General features: G+C 39.3%; 2 protein-coding genes and 1 pseudogene across 2 annotated transcripts; all 3 read left to right on the top strand.

Annotated features, from left to right (window-relative positions):
* The first annotated feature begins 3,235 nt into the window (after positions 1 to 3,235).
* LOC124980222 (tetratricopeptide repeat protein 30A-like) lies at positions 3,236 to 5,944 on the top strand. Its single transcript, XM_047545571.1, has one exon. It carries the CDS (start codon positions 3,361 to 3,363, stop codon positions 5,356 to 5,358), a length of 1,998 nt encoding a protein of 665 aa, XP_047401527.1. The 5' UTR covers positions 3,236 to 3,360; the 3' UTR covers positions 5,359 to 5,944.
* Positions 5,945 to 12,016: 6,072 nt separating this feature from the next.
* On the top strand, positions 12,017 to 14,015 carry LOC124980570 (tetratricopeptide repeat protein 30A2). The gene has a single exon (XM_047546268.1). It carries the CDS (start codon positions 12,018 to 12,020, stop codon positions 14,013 to 14,015), a length of 1,998 nt encoding a protein of 665 aa, XP_047402224.1. The 5' UTR covers position 12,017.
* A 7,186-nt stretch (positions 14,016 to 21,201) lies between these two features.
* Positions 21,202 to 21,577, top strand: LOC124978843 (adenosine 5'-monophosphoramidase HINT1-like; annotated as a pseudogene).
* The last annotated feature ends 4,605 nt before the right edge of the window (positions 21,578 to 26,182 follow it).

Raw genomic sequence — 26,182 nt, 5'->3', positions numbered from 1 at the left:
CTGTATGAGAGGGATCCTGGGATGGCATTTTTAAAATAACAAAAGGTTCTTGAAATAATTAAAGTTTTTCTGGAGGTAGGAGAATCTGCAGCCAAATGTTGGGTTCCTATGTCCGTTACACATTGCTCAAATTTGCATGGGCAATTACACAGGGGGATGGCGTCAACGCAGGGCCGCCAGCCACACTGACGCTATACAATTACACCACGGCTTCGGTGCTTAAACTTTAAAATTCTTACACCATTGTGCCTGTTCTATTAGAACAAACTGCAGCAAATGATCCAAAGCCAATTCAAAGGACTGGAGAGGAGGTGCCCAGGGAGGGAGAGGGAAGAGGTGCAGTGTGGCCCACTACTGGCCAGTGTAGGCAATCACTAGTAAACCTCTAGCTTTTTTGTGCTTTGCAGTCTGCAAGTTTTAAAGTGGGGCCAAAAATAAGTATCCCCTAATTCACAAAAGAGCTGTGAGGGTTAATGAGGGAAGTTAGGCAAAGCAGGCCTGGTACTGAAAGTACTGTATAAACACAGGAGCTTAGCGTAGCTCTTTGTTTGGATGACTGGTTGTTTTAAAATGCCAGTACCCACAGTTTTGCCTTCTCTGTTAATCCCTTTTATAAATCACAATGCTATTGTGTTCTCCCTCATAGGTTAATTTAGAAAATAACACCATAAACCCCAAAATACAAGCCACTTGATCAAAAATAAAGTATAATCAAGAAGGAAAAATAATTAAAATATCGATAAGGTGGAACTAGCATGAAAGAAAAGCTCCTAATGGGATGAAATGTCTCAACATCTATGCATAAATATTACCAAGTGTTGATTCAGCATACAGTGTTTTCAAATGTCTTAAAATATCGAACAGATGCGCCTTCAGAAGTTAGTCAACTACATTATCAATTTGGCACTAATTTATTCTTTTCTTCCCTATTCACAGTGAGAGATGGGTTTGGGGGAATATGAATGCAAGGTAACTGAGCTCCCGAACTAGCCATCCTGAAAAAAATGGTTGGAAATCGAAGGGGAAAAGAAATAACAAATGGAAAATGATTTTGTAGAAAAACTTCCTTTATCAAGGAAGATGTTTACCCACAGCTGTGGTTGAAATACTCATGAATTACTAATGTTTAACAACAGGAAGCAGTCACATTTGCAGAATAAATAAGGAAATATACCTCCCAACTAGTTTTAAAAGAAAATCCCAGATATGTTATACAAACAAATGGACTATGGGATTTGATCAACTCCTGTTTTGGCAGACAGAACATAAATATGCTCAGAATTAAACATTATGTTTAAAGCTCCTATATGTTATATTTAAATTGAACCCTTCTACATGGTAAACATGCCTCCCTTTATGCAGCAAAATCTACCCTGAGATTCACACAATTTTCTCAATCCCTAATCCCTTTCTACAAGTCTGAAATTCGCTTTATTAAAATCACGAATCACTTTCCTATTGCTTGAAATGGGATGATACACTTGCTTTATAATATATGCTTCGGCTTTTCAAGATTCTATTGCAAACAAAATGATCCTTTATATTTCAAAATATTTCACCTAATTTATTGGTTTCTAGAATTACTTCTATTGTTAATTAAAGGATTTTCTTTCACCTACCCCTCCCTGCAAAAACCTAATCTATTCCCCAACTGCCTATCAGTGACTAAATAAAAATCATTCTATCACAGCAGCAATGATGGTCATGCCAATTTCACAGTGTGATTGGTGCACTCATTTCATTTTGAAAATGACCCTGCCCTCCATCTGTCTAAACTGACTGTCCTGTTTTTTTCAAGCCAGGCCTCCGGAGCAGCATCAGATGAAATAAGGAGGGAGATACAGAATGACCTCCCTTCTGCCCAATTCAGCTGCTATGCTCACAGATAGGTACTGTTGGAAAGAGGAAGGAGAACTCCAACTGATTCCTGTAGGGATCAAGAAATTTGAAGGACAGTAAATCATTCTTTTATTTTTCAGACAATTTTTTAGAAGTCATTCAAAGGTGAATGTTTTCATGATGTAAATACATCTCTGCAAATCAGAAATACTAAAGGCATGAAAGGATATTTCTTGTTTCTTTGTCATTTTACTTTAATAGCAACTTACCTAAGGTCATTGTCCACACATAAGGATTTTAAAATACTGAGTCTAAGTTTCCAAGGGACAAGTGTCAGATAGCTAGCTATAAAGGAGAAGACACATACCCCCTCCTTATTAATGGACATACACTGCAGTCTTTAATTATATAGCAAAGACATACATTTATTTGGACCATATTCATGTTTAGTACTAGAGAAAACAATGAAAAGCATAGAAGACATGAGTGTCCTATTGATAGGGAAAGTTGTAGGACCAGGGCAAAGGATACAGCCAAGTTTAAATATGTACATATGCTCAGTAATACTTGTTCTTTGTAGGAGAAAAAAAAGCAGGTGGAAGATGCTTGGATATAAATTTGTATCTAGGAAGTGCCAACTAACATTCACAGTACTTCTTCCTCTAGTCAGTCAAACACTGGAAATGACCAGACTCCTGGAGGCAGCAGTACTCTGTTTTGAAGAATTGGACATTCAGGAAGGCATAAAAACAATCAACTCTAATTACAGAAGAATTCCACCTTTTCCATCTGTTACTGTCACGTAAACAAAATGAAACTACACCACTGGTATGGAACACAATGTACGGGTGTCAAACGCTCGAGGGACACAGGACTCTACACATTGCTCCTCTTCTCCAGATACCCAGCTGACACAACACAGACAATAATCCTCGGTTTGGCGGTGGGGTTGTGGCTCAGTGGAGGAGCACTTGCCTAGCACTAGTCAGGCACTGGGTTCAACTCTCAGCATCACATATAAATAAATGAATAAAATAAAGGACGATTAACATCTAAAAATATATATTTTTAAAAATTCTCGGTTTAACACGGAGGGGATGTGCAATACTACAATACCCTAATATACAACAAAATTTTTAGGCTCTTTTTCCAGTTAAAAAACCAAACCACCAGAAGCACAGGCGGGAACTTAGGTGACATCATATCCCCCAAAGATTTAACGTGAGAGAGACTACGCCTCCCAGCATGCACCGCAGCAACGCCCAAAGAGGCCGCGCAACTGAAACGGTGCATGCAGCGGCCTGGAGTTTCCGCCCGTAAGACCTGAAGAATTTACTCTCGTTTGCCGGTCTCTGGGCTACATCTGAGTCCTGAGTCATTCTAGACAAAACCAGAAATTGAGAGACTCAGATCAGTGCTTCATTTTTATTGCTAAAGTGTACGCTACAGACTTCCGGAAACACTTCCGCTTCCGGCGGGCTGGTTGCCTAGAAACCAGCAAACGCCCCAATCCCGGCCGTTATGGCGGGGCTGAGCAGCGCCCAGATCCCCGACGGGGAGTTCACCGCCGTCGTGTACCGGCTCATCCGCTACTCCCGCTACGCCGAGGCGGTGCAGCTGCTGGGCGCAGAGCTGCAGCGGAGCCCCAGGAGCCGCGCCGGCCTGTCGCTGCTGGCCTACTGCTACTACCGCCTGCAGGAGTTCGCGCTGGCCGCGGAGTGCTATGAGCAGCTGAGCCAGCTGCACCCGGAACTCGAGCAGTACCGCCTGTACCAGGCCCAAGCCCTGTACAAGGCCTGCCTTTATCCAGAGGCCACCCGGGTCGCCTTCCTTCTCCTGGACAACCCTGCCTACCACAGCCAGGTCTTGCGCCTGCAAGCTGCTATCAAGTACAGTGAGGGTGACCTTCCAGGGGCCAGGAGCCTGGTGGAGCAGCTGCTCAGTGGGGAAGGGGGAGAAGAGAGTGGAAGTGAGAATGAGCCAGACGGTCAGGTCAACTTGGGTTGTTTGCTGTACAAGGAGGGACACTATGAAGCTGCCTGCTCTAAGTTCTTTGCAGCCCTGCAGTCTTCAGGCTACCAGCCTGACCTTTCCTACAATCTGGCACTGGCCTATTATAGTAGCAGACGCTATGCCCCAGCTCTGAAGCATATTGCTGACATTATTGAGCATGGGATCCGTCAGCACCCAGAACTTGGTGTGGGCATGACCACTGAAGGCATTGATATTCGAAGTGTTGGCAACACTTTAGTCCTCCACCAGACTGCTCTGGTGGAAGCCTTCAACCTCAAGGCAGCCATAGAATACCAACTGAGAAACTATGAGGTAGCCCAAGAAACCCTTACTGACATGCCACCTAGAGCAGAGGAAGAGTTGGACCCCGTGACCCTGCACAACCAGGCACTCATGAACATGGATGCCAAGCCTACAGAAGGGTTTGAGAAGCTACAGTTTTTGCTCCAACAGAACCCCTTCCCCCCAGAGACTTTTGGCAACCTCTTGCTGCTCTACTGTAAGTATGAGTATTTTGACCTGGCAGCAGATGTCCTGGCAGAAAATGCCCATTTGACTTATAAGTTCCTCACACCCTATCTCTATGACTTCTTGGATGCCATGATCACTTGCCAGACGGCTCCTGAAGAAGCTTTCATTAAACTTGATGGCCTAGCAGGAATGCTGACTGAGCAGCTTCGAAGACTCACCAAACAAGTACAGGAAGCAAGACACAGAAGAGATGAAGAAACTGTCAAAAAGGCAGTGAATGAATATGATGACACTCTTGAGAAATATATTCCTGTGTTGATGGCCCAGGCAAAGATCTACTGGAATCTTGAAAATTATTCAATGGTAGAAAAGATTTTCCGCAAATCTGTGGAATTCTGTAATGACCATGATGTGTGGAAGTTGAATGTGGCTCATGTTCTGTTCATGCAGGAGAACAAATACAAAGAAGCCATTGGTTTCTATGAACCCATAGTCAAGAAGCATTATGGTAACATCCTGAATGTTAGCGCTATTGTATTAGCAAACCTCTGTGTTTCCTATATTATGACAAGTCAAAATGAAGAAGCAGAAGAGTTGATGAGGAAGATTGAAAAGGAGGAAGAGCAGCTGTCCTATGATGACCCTGACAGGAAAATCTACCATCTCTGCATTGTGAATTTGGTGATAGGAACACTTTATTGTGCCAAAGGAAATTATGACTTTGGTATCTCTCGAGTTATCAAAAGCTTGGAACCTTACAGTAAAAAGCTGGGAACGGATACCTGGTACTATGCCAAAAGATGTTTCCTGTCCTTATTAGAAAACATGTCAAAGCACATGATAGTGCTTCGTGACAATGTTATTCAAGAATGTGTGCAGTTTCTAGAACACTGTGAGCTTTATGGCAGAAACATACCTGCTGTTATAGAACAACCCCTGGAAGAAGAAAGAATGCATATTGGAAAGAATACAGTCACATATGAATCTAGACAGTTAAGAGCTTTGATTTATGAGATTATAGGATGGAATATATAGATAAGGTATTTTATCATAAAGCCTTCTATATCTCACATTTTGTTTTATCCCTGGGTTTTGGCCTCTTTACATTTGCTACATGTTGAACTTTGTACACTTTCAAACAAGAGATACAGCTTTTGAAAATCTTCACAAAATGTAATTTAATAAAACCTTTTGAAATGTAGAAGGATTTATGAAAAGAAAGCTGAAGTTTGGGGCATATACATCTAACAATGTTTATAATGCCTGTGTTTTGTGTCTTTCACTCATTTTGGGGGGGGACTCATATCTTCACAGAATCCTGTATGACAACACATCTTCATCCAGGAACTAAACACTATTGAGAATTCAGTAAATATATAGTTCATCTGGGTCTTAATTCATTTCAGGATCGTGTTGTACTGCACCTTCCATGATTATATTAATGCATACAGCACAGGTTTTCATAACCTAAGATATTGCAGTAGGTTTCTAATACAGATGTAATGCTTTGTCTCACAAAAATTTTTCATGTTGGTAATGGTTTTTCTTAGAATGTACAAAATTCAGTGGAAACCCTTGTGCTGTAACAAAATTACGCTGCTATGGTATGTAGATAATAAACAATTCACACAAAAATTTGATTTATTTCATTTTTCATAACTTTAGAAATGAACATGATGTAATCTTACTGTTCACAACTTATTTTTAGTACCAATTCATAACAGAGGTAGTATCAGTTTTCAACTCCTATGCTTGTGTTGCATATTAAGAAATGTTAGCCCCAGGCATGTTGGTGTACAACTGTGACCCCAGCAACTCGGGAGGCTGAGAGCAGAGAATCACAAGTTTGAAGCCAGCCTCAGCTATGTAGACCCTAAACAACAACTCAAGACCCCCATCTTAAAAAATTAAAAGGGATGGGGATATAACTCAGTGGTAAAGTGCCCCTCGGTTAAATGCCTAGTACCAAAAAACTAAAGTATACATTAAAAATAATAGAGTTTCCTTCCTGGTAGCTTCTTGGAAAAGGAAAAATATTCTATACTACTGCTATGACCCCCATGAAATTCCTTTCCTACTGGTACCACAGATAAAATGAGTCAATTGATTCTGAAAACTTATCTACTCTGATTTTGTCTGTTTGGTGGATTTTGTTAGGGGCAGTTATGGTTCGTCGATAACTCCCAGAAAAATGCTCCACAGACACAGGGCTCACACGAGGAACTTTTATTTTATGTGGATGATTCACGTCCGCTCGGGGAAGGGAAGAAGGAAAAGAAGATGGCGCAGGGTTTTCTCCTCAGATATTGGAAATTCGCGGGCTGAGAGGAACCAATCGTGGAGGAGAATTATTACAGACTGAGTGATGGACCAATGACAGATCGTAATGTGGGAGGCAGGAAGATTACGGCAACGTAAGCCGAAATTCCTGTAACGGGAGGGGCGGGCGGAACGCAGATTGACAGGTGGTTGGGAGGCCGGGTTCCTTACATTCCCCCATTTCTTTTTTTATAAAAAAAATTAAAAATCTTGCTCTTCAGTTCTTTTTGAAGCCTTCTCTCTCCTTCCTGCCTAGGTGACTGGCGTTGGTTTTGCAGGTGAGATGTAAAAAGTTCATTCTCCTTCTAGGCTTCCAAAGGCAGATGATTTTCATGGACTTCATTTTCTCGATTTGACTGATCTCCTATTTCTACACTAACTGCCTGTTCCCAATTCTGACTTCATTTACCCCTCTAACACTAGGAACTCCTTCACTGCTGTAGGGAAAAGGGTTGATGACCGATCTGACTTCTTCGAGCTGGAAGTGGACAGCGTGGGGCAAGCAGTTTGGAGGTTCCTTTTTAGAAATCAGTTCAATTGAGGGGTTCATGGTAGAAGTCTGGTTGTGGGAGAGCAGGCTATAAAGGCATCTGGGGATGTGTGCTTCTATGAGAGAAGAACAAAAAGACATGAGTACTGAAGTGAGATTGATAAAATATAAATGTTGCAGCATCTGGAACATGCCAATGAATATCATAAAGATGACAGAAGTCAATAATTCCTCACCAGGGGGTGGAAGAACTGAGAACTTGTTCCCATAACAAGGCCTAGCAAAGGTTGGAGAGGACGGACCTTCATTTGGGAGCTTTAACATTGTCTAGGTTATCAGGAATGTGAACACAACATTTAGTAGAGATCTCTAAGATTAAGCTGTTACTAGCAAACATAGATTAAGCCTACCTGTGTCTGTAGGCCTTAAACTGACTAAAAACTTCTGACTCTAGCAATTTCTCTTGATAGTTACTATTATTTTTAAATGCCCAAGAATGGCTATACTTTGTTTTTAACTGGTTTGCTAGGTGTTTAAGATCAAGCTGGTCAAAGTGACCTGTTCCTGTCTGTTAAAGAGTCAGCTGAGTTTCCACAGGGGTCACTCATAGAGAACTTAAGAGCAGCGTCTTAGCTCCATTAGAGCCATTTGGTTAGGCAGGGTCTTCTCAATGATGTGCCTTTCCTTGAAAGCATCAGGGATGTCTCCCTTTTTCCATGACCCTCCTCTGCAGCAGGTGCACTGAGTGGCTTTTTCTCTAGCAGCCTCATCAATCTCCTTTGTCAGGAGGTTGTGTGACCCAGAGTTGCAAAGCTCCTTGGAGAAGTCCTCTTGTTCCCTGGGTTCAGGCTGACTTTGAGGGCAAGACCCAAATATGGAGTTTTCTTGACCTCTGTATTTAATCTCTATCTCTAAGTTTGATCTTAACCATCAAGCAAGTCAGTCTCACCAGTCATAAAGTAAGAGTACTGGGCTTTAGCTTTAATGTCTATAACTTTATAGCTATTTACCCCCTTTTTTCTAATTGGGGTTTACATTATCTTTTCTACAGGTGATGGCTTACTATTCCAAGTTAATTTACGGTGTTCGCTCTTGAAGCAGTACTTCTTCAAAATATTGATCAGGCAACAATTAGAGTTTACAAGGAAAATACAAAATGGAATTACCAACAGTAAAACATTCAGTTTGTGCAATAGCTATCTTGAATTTTGACTGAGTTCCATTTTTGCTACTGCATATTACACTCTTTCTTAAATGTCATTTTACATATACCCTATTGATGACAGGTCCTATAATAGAATATTAAATGATAGGTTTACCATTACAGACAAGTTTAATTTGGAGAACAGCAGCTTGATAAATTTTCTGCTTTAAAGGCTTGTATACCTGGAAAATATACAAAGAATAATGTTTTTAAGTATGTTACTCCATGGAATAACTTTATAAATTAATCAGATGTCTCTAACAAACACATTTGAGTAATCCCATACATGTTGACTCCAATTCACTCATCTTATTGTAGAAAAACCAACATATCAGACAAGTGTACCAATAGTATTTGCCGTCTCTTTCCTGTTGAAGAAAATTCCTAGAAAAATTGATGTTAGACATTTTATAAACATTAATATTTTATTAGTTTGACCACTTAGAGACTTGTGAGTTAATTTTAAGGACATTTTACTTTTATTAGTTTACCCAATTTAAATTGAATCTCATTAAATCACATGAATTAAAAATATTTGGATTCATTTTTAAAAATTTAATTTTTATGCACACTTATATTTAACACAAAAGTAAAGGCCTTGTAATATTTATCTCCATTGCAATGTAATGGATGTTCAAAAATAACTCTAGAGTTGGATAAAAAGAACTGATCAAAAATCGTTAACCTAGGTCTGTAGGATCAAAATTGTGAGCTCAAAAATACAGCATTTAAGAAAAACAAAGTCCTAGAAGAAAAATGATAATGGTTATTAATTAAAGCATGAGAAAATGAGGAGAGAAGAGTTGAAAAGGAGAAAAGTATTCTGAGTTGTAGCCCAGGAGAAATTTTAAATGGACACTTTTTCCCCACCTTGGGTTTGAAACTGGTCTCCTACTGAGCTTTTCTTCATTTACATTTCAATGTAACCCTTGACTGAGATCTGAATCTGAAAGGGGCTAATATGTTCTAGCAGAGACTTGATGCTTAGGTCCTTTTAATTTCTTGAGCCTGCAGGGAGAGCTAAGAAAGAAAAGATTTGAAAATAAGGAATCAGCCAAGAGAACGTGTTCAGGTTTTACTCCCTCCATGTCAGCCACCTCCAGTAAAGGAGCTAGAATGTGTGTACGAGACCTCGTGGTTGGGGGACTTGGTGGGCTGAATGGAGGAGCGGAAGGAGAAACAGAATGAGGCAAAGAAGAATGGACAGGGGCTTCTGCAGGAGGAGGCTTGTAAGGAGATGACTCATCAGCTGGATTGAACTTGGAAGGGAAAGAAGGGTTAAAAGGTGGGGAAGAAGCCAAGAGAGGTTTAGCCTGAAAGAAAGAAAAAACACAAAGGGGAAAAGTTCTTTTCCATTCACCAGGTTGCCCACATATGTACTTAATTATAACTAGTATAATTAGGCATATAATTTTACCTAGTATAAAGCTAGAATTTAGGGTGTCATAAATAGACCATTCTGACTTACTGTCTAAAGGACAATTTAGCTCTGATTCAGGGAATAGGTGAAGGGGTTTGAGATGATTTAATAAGCATCTCAGGGGCGAGGTCACTGGGCTGGATGTCCCGAATCCCATGGTAAGCTGAGACCCACCTGGCTAGTAGATTTTGGTGTCCCAAGAACCATGGTGCCAGGCAACGAGAGGTTAGAACAAAGGTTTGGTTGTCACCTAAAACCAGTGTTTAACCAGGCAATTAGCCGAGAGAGAGTTTGAAGACCTGGCCAGGATTTCGAGCGAGATGCAGCGGGAAATAAGAGAGAGAGCTTCAAACCCTGAGAAAGAATCTCAGCACCATAAAATTCAGGAATCCACCCAGCAACTAGGACCAACTATGGGGACCAAGGAGGTACCCCCACACCTCAGCAGTTGGGCAGCAGGAGCCGAAAGGGGGAAGCCGCAGAGCGGCGAGAGGGAGCCGCGAGAGGGAGCCGTGGGCGGGCCGCGGGCGGGCCGCGAGAGCCGGGAGCTGGTGGAGGGAACCGTGGGAATGGCCACTTCTCAGATTAAGGGGGCGGGGCCCGCGGCGGGAGCCTCCGGTGGCCGAGATGTGTTTAAGTGGTCAGGGGCCTGCCTAAGGGGAACTCGCCAATTTTGGAGTCTGGTGTTGTATGCAGAAAACTGGGCATCCAGGTAAATGGAAGGTGAGCCTGTATCCGCAGGCGCCAGGCCTATCCGATGGGATTCCGCTTGCTTAGTAAGCGGAAAAAACCCATCCCGGGTTTCGGCACCAGATGTTAGGGGCAGTTATGGTTCGTCGATAACTCTCAGAAAAATGCTCCACAGACACAGGTCTCACACGAGGAACTTTTATTTTACGTGGACGATTCACGTCCGCTCGGGGAAGGGAAGAAGGAAAAGAAGAAGATGGCGCAGGGTTTTCTCCTCAGATATTGGAATTTCGCGGGCTGGGAGGAACCAATCGCAGAGGAGAATTATTACAGACTGAGTGATGGACCAATGACATATTAGAACGTAATGTGGGAGGCAGGAATATTACGGCAAAGTAAGCCGAAATTCTGTAACAGGAGGGGCAGGCAGAACGCAGATTGACAGGTGGTTGGGAGGCCAGATTCCTTACAGATTTTATACCCACAACCCTAACATTTGTGCATTCAGGTTCTCGATGTAAATTGTACTCATTCTTCTCAGGCTTTTCATTAGCTAAAAATTACAAAAGTTTTACTATTTTGCTCAACGCTATGTTCTTTGCTCTTCATTGTAAGGAATCCCACGGAAACCACATCGGACATGGGAACCCACATAAGGGAGTTTATTAAGCAGAGTGTCTCCCTGCAGGGTAAGAGAGAAAATGAGAGGAAAAGAAAGAATGAGAAAGGGCACCTGCTAGAGACAGTGTGAAAGCCAGGAGGATAAAGTGAGCAAGAGAGACAGAAGAATGAGAAAAGATGGCAATAGCTACAGAAAAGCCATTGAATTCCACAGGACTAACAGGGGACCAATATCAGAGAAGGACACTTGCAAGCTGACTGATGAACCAATAGCTAGCGAGGATGTTCACAATTGACAAGTGGTTGGGAGGCGGAGGAAAATGGCTGCAACAGAAAGAGTGGGGAGAGCAGCTTTGTACATTACATTCATAATTTTAATTCCACTGTATCTGGCACAGAAAAGATGGAAAGTATTAGTCTGAGCCAGGAAATTACAGGCTTTCACAGTTTTTAGCCGACAGTCAGTAATTTCTCATGATTTAAATACTTTTGTTTTGTTTTTTTTTTTTTTTCCCTGAAAGGTATTAAAAAATGTTGCTTTTTACCTTCCAGGAGGAATCACTTAGCTATTTGGGTACCCAGAAGAAAGCCTCCTATAATTCCTTTGTGATCTCTTTAGATGTCCAAATTAGATCCGTAAGAGAATTTTGATTTGAAAACTATAGCATATTTTGTAATTTATGCCATTTTTAAACTGTACTGAGCGTTCCCATTTACGCAAGTGATATGATTATTTCATATTTCAAAGAAACACTGACGGGACTTTGCTACATATTCGAGGAACTTTTACACAAGCCAAAGAGTAAGAAAAACACAGCTTGACCTTCTCAAGCCCCTTCACGTACCACAAGTTAACTTCCGGAGCACATAAAGAAAAATGGGTTTCACAGATTTCCGCTTCCGGCGGCCTGGTTGCCTAGAAACCAGCAAACGCCCCAATCCCGGCCGTTATGGCGGGGCTGAGCAGCGCCCAGATCCCCGACGGGGAGTTCACCGCCGTCGTGTACCGGCTCATCCGCGACTCCCGCTACGCCGAGGCGGTGCAGCTGCTGGGCGCAGAGCTGCAGCGGAGCCCCAGGAGCCGCGCCGGCCTGTCGCTGCTGGCCTACTGCTACTACCGCCTGCAGGAGTTCGCGCTGGCCGCAGAGTGCTATGAGCAGCTGAGCCAGCTGCACCCGGAACTCGAGCAGTACCGCCTGTACCAGGCCCAAGCCCTGTACAAGGCCTGCCTTTATCCAGAGGCCACCCGGGTCGCCTTCCTTCTCCTGGACAACCCCGCCTATCATAGCCGGGTCCTGCGCCTGCAAGCTGCTATCAAGTACAGTGAGGGTGACCTTCCAGGGGCCAGGAGCCTGGTGGAGCAGCTGCTCAGTGGGGAAGGGGGAGAAGAGAGTGGAAGTGAGAATGAGCCAGACGGTCAGGTCAACTTGGGTTGTTTGCTGTACAAGGAGGGACACTATGAAGCTGCCTGCTCTAAGTTCTTTGCAGCCCTGCAGTCTTCAGGCTACCAGCCTGACCTTTCCTACAATCTGGCACTGGCCTATTATAGTAGCAGACACTATGCCCCAGCTCTGAAGCATATTGCCAATATAATTGCCCGTGGCATCCGTCAGCACCCAGAACTTGGTGTGGGCATGACCACTGAGGGCATTGATATTCGAAGTGTTGGCAACACTTTAGTCCTCCACCAGACTGCTCTGGTGGAAGCCTTCAACCTCAAGGCAGCCATAGAATACCAGCTGAGAAACTATGAGGCAGCCCAGGAAGCTCTCACTGACATGCCACCTAGAGCAGAGGAAGAGTTGGACCCCGTGACCCTGCACAACCAGGCACTCATGAACATGGATGCCAAGCCTACAGAAGGGTTTGAGAAGCTACAGTTTTTGCTCCAACAGAACCCCTTCCCCCCAGAGACTTTTGGCAACCTCTTGCTGCTCTACTGTAAGTATGAGTATTTTGACCTGGCAGCAGATGTCCTGGCAGAAAATGCCCATTTGACTTATAAGTTCCTCACACCCTATCTCTATGACTTCTTGGATGCCATGATCACTTGCCAGACGGCTCCTGAAGAAGCTTTCATTAAGCTTGATGGCCTAGCAGGAATGCTGACTGAGCAGCTTCGAAGACTCACCAAACAAGTACAGGAAGCAAGACACAATAGAGAGGATGAAGTTGTCATAAAGGCAGTGAATGAATATGATGACACTCTTGAGAAATATATTCCTGTGTTGATGGCCCAGGCAAAGATCTACTGGAATCTTGAAAATTATTCAATGGTAGAAAAGATTTTCCGCAAATCTGTGGAATTCTGTAATGACCATGATGTGTGGAAGTTGAATGTGGCTCATGTTCTGTTCATGCAGGAGAACAAATACAAAGAAGCCATTGGTTTCTATGAACCCATAGTCAAGAAGCATTATGATAACATCCTGAATGTCAGCGCTATTGTATTAGCAAACCTCTGTGTTTCCTATATTATGACAAGTCAAAATGAAGAAGCAGAAGAGTTGATGAGGAAGATTGAAAAGGAAGAAGAGCAGCTGTCCTATGATGACCCTGACAGGAAAATCTACCATCTCTGCATTGTGAATTTGGTGATAGGAACACTTTATTGTGCCAAAGGAAATTATGACTTTGGTATCTCTCGAGTTATCAAAAGCTTGGAACCTTACAGTAAAAAGCTGGGAACGGATACCTGGTACTATGCCAAAAGATGTTTCCTGTCCTTATTAGAAAACATGTCAAAGCACATGATAGTGCTTCGTGACAATGTTATTCAAGAATGTGTGCAGTTTCTAGAACACTGTGAGCTTTATGGCAGAAACATACCTGCTGTTATAGAACAACCCCTGGAAGAAGAAAGAATGCATATTGGAAAGAACACAGTCACATATGAATCTAGACAGTTAAGAGCTTTGATTTATGAGATTATAGGATGGAATATGTAGTTACAGTTGGTTATGGTTTTCATCAAAATGGATTTTTATATCTATATTTCACACACTTTTTTATTTTCAACCATGGCAGTTTCCTATTTGTTTCATATTGAACTTTGTACACTCAAAATCATAATACCAAATGTTATATTTGCATAACTTTTCCACTTAAGATGGACTGTCCAGTGTGAGGTTAATAATTTCTGCATCATCCTGTAGTTACAATCACCAGATTACCTCAAGTAAATATTTCCTCAGTGACATCTTTCTGTAAACAAGTAATCTTAAATAGCAGTTGATTTTCAGATTTGGGCTATGGAGAAGGTTGTGGCATTAGCCTAAAAACTCTTTGAGTGTGTGTCTTTATGGTCCTGTAGTGACTGATATGTCACGGTTTTCTAGCTCACATATAGACCATTTCTCAACAAATAAAGTTTTTCCCTATCTCAGGTTAATCTGTTTCTTCAATAAATCTTAACTCTTTATGTGCCTCCAGTTGTTTTTAGCCCTTTAACGCTCTGCATCTAAATGAAGTCCAATTTGAACCTTTGTCTAAGACTTAGAAATAAAAGTTGTAAATAATGGTCAGTGACTTAATTTTTCTTCCATAATTTTATATATGATTCTTAAATTTGATAATCAACATTTTTCTTCCCACTTTTGATTTTCCTAAATTAATCGTATCTCCTTGTGAATGCTAACAAATATTAAGTGTGGAAGCTTTCTTATGTCTTCACTGTAGGGATAAATAACACTGAACTAAGAATGAAAAAGGCTGAGGCATAAGTTCCAGACCTTCTATAGTCTCTAGGTCTATAGAAATTTATTTACACCTTGGGGGGCTTACAATCATTTGTACTACTAGATGCTTCATGCTCTTTACAGTTAGTTTTGTCTACAACATTTAATTCTGTTTCAGCCATAGTCGAAAGTTGCCTTCTTTTATGATTTGTATATGTTAACACATCAGTCAGGAAATGGAACGTATAACTGCATTTCAAATGAATATTTTCTTGTATTTTGGCTTACAGTAAATGTTACCTCTAAGGTAAATGTTTGTTATCATAGGGTTGAATACAATAGCATAGTGACTACTACTACTAAGAAATTGGGATTTTTGCCCTATTATTTGGAGCTTTTGATTACAACTCTAGCTACAAATTTTTACATGGCAGTCCCTGTTCGCTACTATGATTTTGTATGTATTATAAATGTTGTACATATTTAGAAGTTATAAAATTCTCTGACCTCTTTTATATATCTTGGTTGAGGAAGGAGAGATTTGTTTTTAATCCTTCCCCAAAATGATAAACCATCCTTCAGGAGTTTTATTGACAGGCTATTATAATGTGTAGCATTCTTGGAATAATTAGAGTCTCTCTTGCCCCTGAGGTGAAGGCCTCCAGCTGCCAGTCTGCCAAATATCTAGAAACAGAAAACCAGGTGATGTGAAGATCTAATGGAGATTTAGCTACGTGATTTACCTCACAACCCTTCATGTCCAAATCTTAGTAGTTAATCAAATGTCTATTATCATTAACAGAACAGAAGTAATGAATAGCAGAGTGGAAGTAACAGATGCCAGAGCTATTTCTGCAACTAGCTCACCAAATCAAATCATCGTTCCTTACACACTTGTTTTATTTAATAAAAGAAGGATGGGTCATGCAGACTTTCCAGAAGGACAAAGCCACAGAGAACAGATGGATGACCTCCAGTTCATAAAGCTTTTTCGTGGAGTATTTTCCTACCTTCTAAGGGTTTAAGAGATAGTAGTGTTTACTGCTACAGAATGTATCACAAGATAAGAAATGAAAAATCTATCTTCTTACCAACCCTCTTTTCTTTCCCTTTTTTATCTTCTCCTTTTGTCAATTATAGAGACACTTCTCTGATAACTGGCAGTTGAAATAACAACCAGGTACAAAATATACATACAAACCTTTAGCAATAAGGGGTGAGCTAGCTCTGATTATCAGGGTAACTTTTGAAACCCTTTAACCATGCATTTTTGTAAATGAACATTTCTCAAGAAAAAGTGACTATCAAATTGGTAATGCACTGAAATTTTTAAGATGATTCACCAAAAGCACTGAAGCGCTATAATTGTTGAACATACTGAACCTTATATTTCCAGGAACCCCTATCTTTTTCTTTTAAACTCTTTAACTTCAATAGGAAAGCAGTAAAAAAAAATTTTAAAGATGTGCAATATTTTTACTATTAGAAATGTTCTGTGACATTAGCCATGCAATATAGTCAACTCTAGAGGACTCTTGCTATTCTATATCCATAACATTTTACATGGAGAATGTATTAGCCGAAAAGCAGTTAATTTATTAGCCATAGGTATAATGTTTAATATTTTCTTGGGAAATGAGTCTTTGCAAGGTGATTATACTAAAATCTGCTATTAATTGAGGATCTTTTTTTTTGCTTAAGTAAATCAGCTACCTTGGATTTGGGCCAAAAATTATCTGTCTTATACTGTAATTCTTCCTAAAACTTCATAATGTGTATATATTAGAAAAGGAATTGTCATCACAAGGAACAATGGTTAGAAAATAACATTAAATGTGCATTTCTGGCACGAAAGAAACCTTTGTTTAGGTCGGACTTGCCAATAACTTGATTGTAAATATTGTTAGGTGAACCTGTATAAAGAGCCCAAGTTCTTGTTCAAAAGTGAATTTTGCACATTTGTAGAACTAAACACATCATTATCCATGACTGGATACCTTGGTTCAAAATAACAAGTAACTAAAATTGTATTGTGCAAATAGAGCCTAGCAAGGTAAGTGAGAAAGCACTGATTGCTACTATTAAATTATTTTATTAGGAGAGGAAAATGCTTAAAATAAAGGGGCCCCCATGACAAAATTTTCACCAGCACTCATGGCAAGTGCTATAAAATTATCAGTAGGGTGCCCATAAACTCTTGTTAAGCATCAGCAGTAAGTTATTAGCTGGTTAGATTTTCTGATCAGAATCTATTCTGTGAAAACATCCACCTCTTAGTCCCAGTTACCAAAGCCATATCCTATGGTTCATGCACTTCATATATGGAGAGGAGAATATATACTTTTGGGAATATATTTTCCATTTTTAAGTCAGGAAGTATATAATAAGAGATGGTCACATCCTACCATTGTAAAACAAAAGAAAATCTCCAGAAATTAGACTGTAACAGAAACACTTTGCTGAAAAAGGTTCTATTAGAAATCAGTACCACATGTTACCACAAAATACGCTGTTATTTTGTGTTTACTAGAAAAGGCAAAACTTTCTGTAGTTAACATAGCATTTTTATTTCTAGATATTTTATTCTTGTATTTATTCATTACCTCTGAACTGTTTTGACAAACATGCCAGAGAACAGAGAAGATCTATATGTGATATGACCCAAATGCCGAAAATAGTTTCAGAAACTAAATAGGCTATTTTCCTGACAATGTACATAAGATTTAAAATAACATAATTGGCAAATTATAAAATTATTCTGGAAATAATCGTGTGAAAGGCAAAATGAAAAATAACCAATGTACATTATTTGTAGGTATGACCTAAATCAATTTTTATATTACAAATTGGACATTAAGATAAACATCTGGAATGTATCTACAATCTGAGCAATGAGGGTTTGAAGTAGCTCATTTCTTGATTCATAAAACTGAAACTGAGAGAGATAAATGTGACTTGCCCAAGACCACAGAGTCAAAGAGTTACAAAGTCAGAACCAGAATCCTGGACTTCTTGCTCGATTCTCGTGCTCCTTCTTCTCATATTCCTTCCTTAGGGTTTTTTCCCAAATCATTCTATCAATGCTAATAAGCTTTTCTTTTCCAAGAGCTATGATTTACACCTCTTCCATTGCTGCTGATTAATTAATTGATGACTTAATATATTTTTTTCAAAATACACTTAGCATGTTACTGGACTGGCCAAAATTACACTGTGATTTCTGAAAGTGTGCTGGAGGGGTCTTGAGTGTGTGCTGCACATTGTTTGCAACAGACAAAAATTTAGCTGCAGTACAATATGGGTTAGGCACAAGGGTTATCAACTCACCCTTTGTTTCATCAACTCTTTTAAAAAATCACGTTTTAAGAGCCTTCAAGTTATCAATTTTATTCTCTCCATTATAGTTCCTAGCCACCAAACATGTAAGAACAGGTGTTACAGGTTTCTCTGAGCCTGGAGTGCTAAAAGCTATGAGGAGAGCCAGCTGTTTGCACAAGTATTTACAGCATGTTACCAGAGAATTTTGAGGCTCCACAAAGCTTTACCTTTGCTTGCAAAATCCATTTGAGTCAAGCCCTTGAATATTTACCCTCTTCCTGGAAGTTGATTATTTATTTTAGCTTAGGTTTTGGGGAGGAAAAATTAAAAGCAAGCCAAGAACAAGAGAGCAGATGGAGTCCCTGTTAACTTTGTCCCCCCTTTGAACTAATAATTCTCAGTCCTCATGCTACATTAGAATCAACTGGTAAACTTAAACATGAGGAGAGATGCCTGGACTCAATCTCTTAAAATATTCTTTTCAATTTAAGGACATGTTAAGTGGACTGTCCCAAATTCCTTCACTGTCATCACTACTTGGTTTACTATGCTTTGCTAAAGGTAAAAGAAACTATATGTGCATTGTCATAACTATTTCTGCAAATGTACCAATTTGCTCTCCTAATATGGACAACATTCACCGGGTCTCCCTACAAATATGGATTCCTCTAAACCTGATTGCAATTCTTTGCGCACATTTATATATGCACATCTTTTAAATTTGTATTGAAAACATAGGAATATTCAATGGTTATGGTGGTTTATAAATGAATAGGCATTCCCTAACCCTAATCTGCCCCACCTGCAGACATTTGATATAAACTGATGATTCTCAAAATGTTTGACTGCACCTAAGAACCACCTGGGAATATTTTAAAAATTTTATGTCCCAGTATGCATCTCAGAAGAATTAAAACAGAGTTTCTGGAAGTGAAATCCAGATACCAGTATTTTTTTTTTTCAAAATGCAGCCAAGGTTGTGAACCACTGGTCTAAGTCAATCATTGTAATCCCTCTTTTATTAAATTAGTAGTAGGCATGTGGCCAGTCCTTACCAAGACAAGAGAAGAAGTCTCCTGGAAGGCTACTGGAGAAGGGCTCTTCACCTATTTAAAGAGGAGGGGGCAGGATATTAGAATCTCACTTCTTCTTCTGAACTTTATTGATCTGAATCTGCCGCCACCATTTTATGACCATGAAACCAGCTTAAGAACAAAAGTGATTTTGAAGATATGAAAGAAATTGAAAGACAGGATACAAAATCAGCATACAAAAATCAATAACTTTCCTATACAACAAATAGATTTGCTACAAAAAACAATGTCATTCATAATAGGATAAATTAATTAACTAATTAATTAAAATACCTAGGACTAATTATATCCAAGGAGGTGAAAAGCCTCTACATTGAAAATGATAGAATACTAAAGAAAGAAATCAAAGAAGACTCTAGAAAATGAAAAGACCTCCTATAGTTATGGATAAGAAGAATTAATATTATTTAAATGGCTGTAAGGGTTAATTTGAATTGTCAAGTTGGTTGGATATGAGATACTGGAGATTAAGAGGCTTCTGGGTATGTCAGTGAGGGTGTATCTAGGAATAATTGGCATATGGGACAGGGAACTGAAGGGGAGACCCTCCCTAAGCATGGACAGCACCGTCCAATAGGTTGGAGACTTGGATGGAATAAAACTTGGAAGAACAAAGAAGCTGTAGCAGATGCAAGCTCCATTCTTCTTGAATGAGTTCTTATTGCTGCTTCGATTCCCTAAGGATATCAGACTCTGGTTTTTTTCACTCTTCCAAAGTGGACTCTGTCAGTGCTTCTTCCAGGGAGTTTCCAGAACCTTCAGTCTCAGACTGAAGGTAGCATCTTTGATCCCTCTTGTTCTGAAGCATCAACATCTTGGACTGTGAAGCTACTGGTTCCTCTAGCTCTCCGGCAGCAGAGGACTATTGTGGATTTTCCAGCTTCTGGTTGTATAAGCCAATCTAATAAATTTCCTTTTTATAATCATACTTCCTGTTGGTTCTGTTCCTTTAGAGAACCTGTGTAATACAATGGCCATATTACTAAAAGTGATCTGCAGATTCAATGCAATACCCATCAAAATACCAATGACATTTTTCACAGAACTAGAGAAAAACAGTCCTAAAATTCATTTGGAAGAATAAAAGACCCAGAATAGTCAAAGAAATTCTAAACCAAAGAAGCAATACTGGAGGTTTTGTAATACTGAACTTTGAATTGTACATCAGAGTAAGAAAAACTGCATGGTACTATTATAAAAACAGACATACAGACCAATGGAACAGAATAGAAAACACAAAGACAAACCCACACAAATACAGTCATCTGATCTTTGACAAAGTCATCAAAAAGGTAGCCTTTTTAACAAATAGTGCTGGGAAAACTGGGTAGATGTGTATAGAAGAATGAAACTAGATCTCTATGTCTTCTAGTCCAGAAACTGCAGCTTTTAAAGAAAATGTAGGATCAACACTCCATCATGTAGGCACAGGCAATAAACTTCCTCAATAGGACTCCTAAAACTCAGGAAATAATACCAAGAATTAATAAATGGGATGACTCAAATTAAAAATCTGTACAGCAAAGAAAACTATTAAAAATGTGAAGAAAGTCAGGTGCAGTGGCACATACCTATAATCCCAGCAGCTCAGGAGGCTGAGGCAGGAGGATCGTGAGTTCAAAGCCAGCCTCAGCAACAGCAAGGTGCTAAGCAACTCAGTGAGACCCTGTCTCTAAATAAAATACAAAATAGGACTGAGGATGTGGCTCAGTGGTTGAATGCCCCTAAGTTCAATCCCTAGCATGTCCCCCCAAAAAAGTGAAGAGAGAACCTACAGAGTGGGAGAAAATCTTTGCTAGTCTCTCTTCTGACAGAGGATTAATATCCAGAATATATAAAGAACTAAAAATAAATAAATAAATAAATAATCAATCAATAAATTGGCAAATGAACAAAACAGTCACTTCCCAAAAGAAGAAATACAAATGGCCAAGAAACATAAGAAAAAAAAGTTCAACATCTTTAGCAGTTAGAGAAATGCAAATCAAAACTACACTGAGACTTCTCAACTTCTCCCCTGGCTACTATATGGGAGGAAGGCCGAGATGGCAGATGAAATCGCCAAGGTTCAGGTCGCCCAGCCAGGTGGCTATACCATCTTCAGAAAGATCATCCACAAGGAAATCCCTGCCAAAATCATTTTTCAGGATGACCGGTCTTGCTTTCCGTGACATTCCACCTCAAGCACCAACACATATTCTGGTGATACTCAAGAAACATATAGTCCACATTTCTGCTGCAGAAGATGACAATGAAAATCCTGGACATTTAATGATTTTTGGCAAGAAATGTGCTGCTGATCTAGGCCTGAAGAAGGGTTATCGAATGGTGGTGAATGTAGGTGCAGATGGGGAACAGTCTATATATCATGTTTATCTCCATGTTCCTGGAGATTGGCAGACGAATTGGCCTCCTGGCTAAGCATATATTGGGGACAGTTTTCCCTTCTCTAGGTAATGATTATGTTTGCATTTTTCAATATGTTAAGCAGCATGATTATTTTTGCCTGGGTCTGGAGGTATTAAGAAAATAATTTTAAACACCTATACATAATAAAGACATTGTTGCATGGTTAAAAAAAACTACACTGAGATTTTATCTCACTTCAATTTGAATGGCAACCATCAAGAGTAAAAATAACACTAAATGCTGGAAAGGATGTGGGGGAAAAAGTAACACTGTTACAGTTTGTGGGATTGTAAACCCCCACTAGTAGTATGACCACTGTGGAAATCAGTCTGGAGGTTCTTCAAGACACTAGGAATGGAATCACCATATGATCCAGCTGTATGACTCCCTGGTATTTATCCTAAAGAATTAAAGTCAGCATACTATTATAATACAGACATACCCATGTTTACAGCAGCACAATTCACAATAGTCAAATTAGGGTACCAGTCTAGGTGTCTGTCAGTGGATGGATGGATAAAGAAAATGTGATATATATACACCAAGGAATTTTATTCAGCCAAAAAGAATGAAATTATGTCATTTACTGGTCAATGGGTGGAACTGGAGAACATTATGCGAAGTGAAATAAACCAAACTTAAAAACTCAAGAGTTGAATGTTTTCTCTCATATGTAGGAGCAAGATAGAAAAAAAGGAAAAGCGCAGGTGAGGGGGATCTCAAGAAAATAGAATGGAGTAGAAGAAGTGAACTTGGAGAAAAAGGAAGGGAGGGTAAGGGAAGGTATTGAAGAATGAAAGTGATCAAATTATACTGTTATGTGCATGGACAAATATGTAACAACATCCCTATTATGTATAATTATAAATGTACCAATAAAAAGGAAAAAGAAGAATCAAAAAGAAGAAGGGAAATGGAAAGAACTTGAGTCCTTGATGACATCTTTGAGCCACTGTAATATTTACCCTGGAGCCTAACCCACTTCTGAGTCTCCTATAGAATGGAAATAATAAACTATCTTACTATTTAAACTTGTTTGAGTCAGATTTTTCAGTTTCTAAAAACACACAGACCATACCCACTACTGACAAAATTCTCTCTGACCAAACTACTCAGGATCCCCTGAATTTTTCAACTAGGCCTTGACTTTTGGATTAACATGTTTGTTTCTTCACTGTCCAATTTAAACAAATTCACTTAGTTAGAATCCCCTTCCTCTGTACAGATCATTCTCCATAGGTAATTCGGCTCTTCCTCCTCAGTCATCCTTTAGGGGATGTCTGATCACACTGGCCTGCCTTGAGCCTGCTAAGTCATTGTAGCCAGAATTCCCTCTTACCCTTGTTGTTTCCTCTTAGTAGTTTTTCATCCACTTAGTTCCAATCCTGTTCCTTGGTTATAAATTTAAAATTGTCTATGCTGTATTTGGAGATGAGCCCAATCTCTCTCCACAATTGCAAAATCCTATTGCAGTGTTCCCTGAACCTGTGGCCATAGTATCCCTAAACCTTGAATAAAGACTGTCTTACCATCTTTAACAAGTGTCATAGAATAATTTTTTCTTTATCATCATACATAGGCCATACATCTCTAACCTTGTCCAGGAGGTAATGACTCTTAATGCATAATTTTCAAGTTGGCAATCCACTCTTCCTTGAGATTCAGCATCATTCCTTAGTTTCAGATGAGTATAACAAAATTAATTGACCTTTGTAAGACATTATTTGAAACCTTGACTTCATTAGTATTAACTGATTCTTCTATTATTTTGAAATCGCAAGAGCTACTTATGAGATTGGGGTTGCCTTTATTTTCTTGGGAGACTATTCCCTTATATAGAAGCAAATCAAAAATTAAATTGACCTGCCCAAATGAATTAACCCTAAGTTTAAAGCTTGCTCACGCTTCTTAGCAAAAACACAAGAGAAACACCATTGCATATCAGTGATTCATATGGAAAACATATTCTTCAATTTTTAAATTTCCCCCACCTTCATATAAGGTTGTTTCAGTAAAATCTCAATGATAATAGAAGAATGAAAATGAAAATGAAAACAACAGCAGCATTTATTCATGTGTAGTAACCCTAAGTGTAAAGCAAGGCAACCTAATTTTTTCTCCAGTGAGAAATTCTAATCTGTGTACTGCACTATTTCAGCCTTGGATCTTTCTAGTTATAAACCTGGTTATAGGAAAAGCTTCATAAAAAATAAATACTTTAGTTCTTCCTGATAATCCCTCTCAGTACTGCATTCTACTTATCAGGCCCAACTTATTCTGAATAGTTGGCTTGTATTGGTTCTCTAAAGGAAGGTCGCAAGAAATTCAAATTCAAACTGGATGGCCCTTATCATGTCAGAGGATTGGGATTGCTGATTTACTCAATAATCTCTTTAAATATTCACCAGGAAAGAGCTCTGAGACAGAATTTATTGCCTCCTCCTGCCATCTTTGGGCCTACAAAACACCAAAGCAAAACCCTTCTATGAAATCTGAAACTCTAGTCACTGATTTCCTAGCTGATGTCATTTCAAAAGCACAGTGTAGCCCCATGATAGTCACAGCAGGAATCTGTCTCTCTATGAGGTTTCCATCTGCTTCCCATCAGAAAGAACCTCTTTGGGGAGCTTCGTTAAATCCAGAGCACCCATTCCTCCCCAGGCATCCCAGAGTCTTATATTAGTCTTTTTAGGATCACCTGCTGTTAGGATTGGATATGTTTAATTTTCTCCAGAATAAGAAGGTGAATAAAATCACATCCCTGTAATTTAGTTTTCATCCTTGTTTGGTTTATCATAGGTTATTTTGTAAAAATTTTCCGTTCTCAAAATTGAGTTCAAATTTCCATTCTGAAATTGCTACATGAATATTAGCAAGACAAAAATTCAGTCACTGAAATTCTTTCCTTTGGAAGATGAGTCTTCTATGTAACTTTTTGTACTACATTCATTATTATAAAACAGCTTGCACTAGAAGCAAATCTTTCTGAGCCCTTTAGGTCCAAAGTTGCTTTAAAATATAAAAATCTTGTGTCAAAACACTATTTGTTCATTTCTCATTAATGGTCAACAGAGATGATACAATATAGCAAAGAAAACAGATAACGACAAGAGGTTTCAAGACTGATCTTTTACAGATCAGTTTCAATACAGATAACTGAGGGTTCACAGTGGTACCAAGTTTAACTAACCAGGAATTGAGGGTTTTCATTCAGCAATAAACACACAATGGCTACCTTTATTACTAAAGAAATGAAGCCTGTTAGTTCCACAAGAATGTTTAATAAGGAAAATGATTTCATGAAGATAAGCCTTTCTCTCATCTCCATTCTCCCCTACAGGTGGGGCAGCTTTCGTGGTGCCAGAACAAAAACAGACTCTCCATTATATTCCTCAAGGAATAATGGATTAAACATGTTTTTATGAATTGAACTTCCTGTGCTCATGTGCCATTTCCTCAGAGAAGACTGACTGTGAGGATGAAATAGAAATGATAATACTTTTCAATATTCCCTGAGCCCCAAGTCCTAGAAAAAGGCAGGAACACAAAGATCTTTTTGTTCATCCTGTCAAATGCCAGCTGACTTCAATGTGGTTCCCAGAGTTAAGTATGAAAGGAGGCATGGTCCTCGGTGGGCAACAGAGATGGAGAGTTTTCCTCAGCACTCAGGAGCAGGTGGAAAGAAATGTGGAAAGACAACTATAAAGGAATGAAAAGGGGATGAGGGGAGACCTCAAGAAAGTAGATAAGATACAGGGGAAAGACAAGATGGAGGCAGTTGGTCTCTACAGGAAGGAGGGAATTATGACTGCTCTATGAAAATGATTCAAACATGAGGTGTGTTACCTCAGTGTCTTCTAAAGTATATTACATGTCTGAGATAATAAATGAGGATGGACTTAACTGGCAGTCAGGTGAACTTTTCAATAGCCACTTGTTTACTGTATTGTGTCTATGTGCGCATTCACCAACACACACCTCCATGAAATTTTAGGTTTGATGTGATATATATATTATAATTATATATTATATATATATATAATTATAAATATATAAATTATAATATAATATATACATTATATATATAATATATATAATATTATATATAATATATATATATGTTTATACATTACATCAAACTTCATGGATTCTATTGCTTAGGATGAGGCAAAAACTTAAAAATGGCTGTATTGAAAAGAAAAACAATAAATAATATGACATATAGTACTTGGTGATGGCAGTGATACATGCTGAACAAGACCAGCGTTTAGGAAACTTTGATTTAGGCAAACAGAGCACAGAACTTTATGTGAGTGTGTGACCCTACCCTTCACTGGGCAAAAGTGTGAGTTTTACTGGTTATTGACCCAGTATTTGTCAAGGGTCTGGTGTTTTTCAGAAAAAATAACTTCACATTTTTCTTCCAAAGGTGAAAATTTCCTCAAGTGTTACCCACCACACTTATGGGAAAACTATTTTAAACTTTCTAACTCTTGGGTTGGAGCTGTGGCTCAGTCAGTAGAGCTGTTCACTTGGCATATGTGAGGCATTGGGTTCGATCCTCACCACCACATAAGAGTAAATAAAATATGTGTCCAACTACAAATGAGAAAAAGA

The sequence above is a fragment of the Sciurus carolinensis genome, chromosome 3, assembly GCF_902686445.1.
Source record: "Sciurus carolinensis chromosome 3, mSciCar1.2, whole genome shotgun sequence".
Taxonomy (NCBI): Eukaryota; Metazoa; Chordata; class Mammalia; order Rodentia; family Sciuridae; genus Sciurus; species Sciurus carolinensis.
This window is presented reverse-complemented; position numbering and strand designations above follow the sequence as displayed.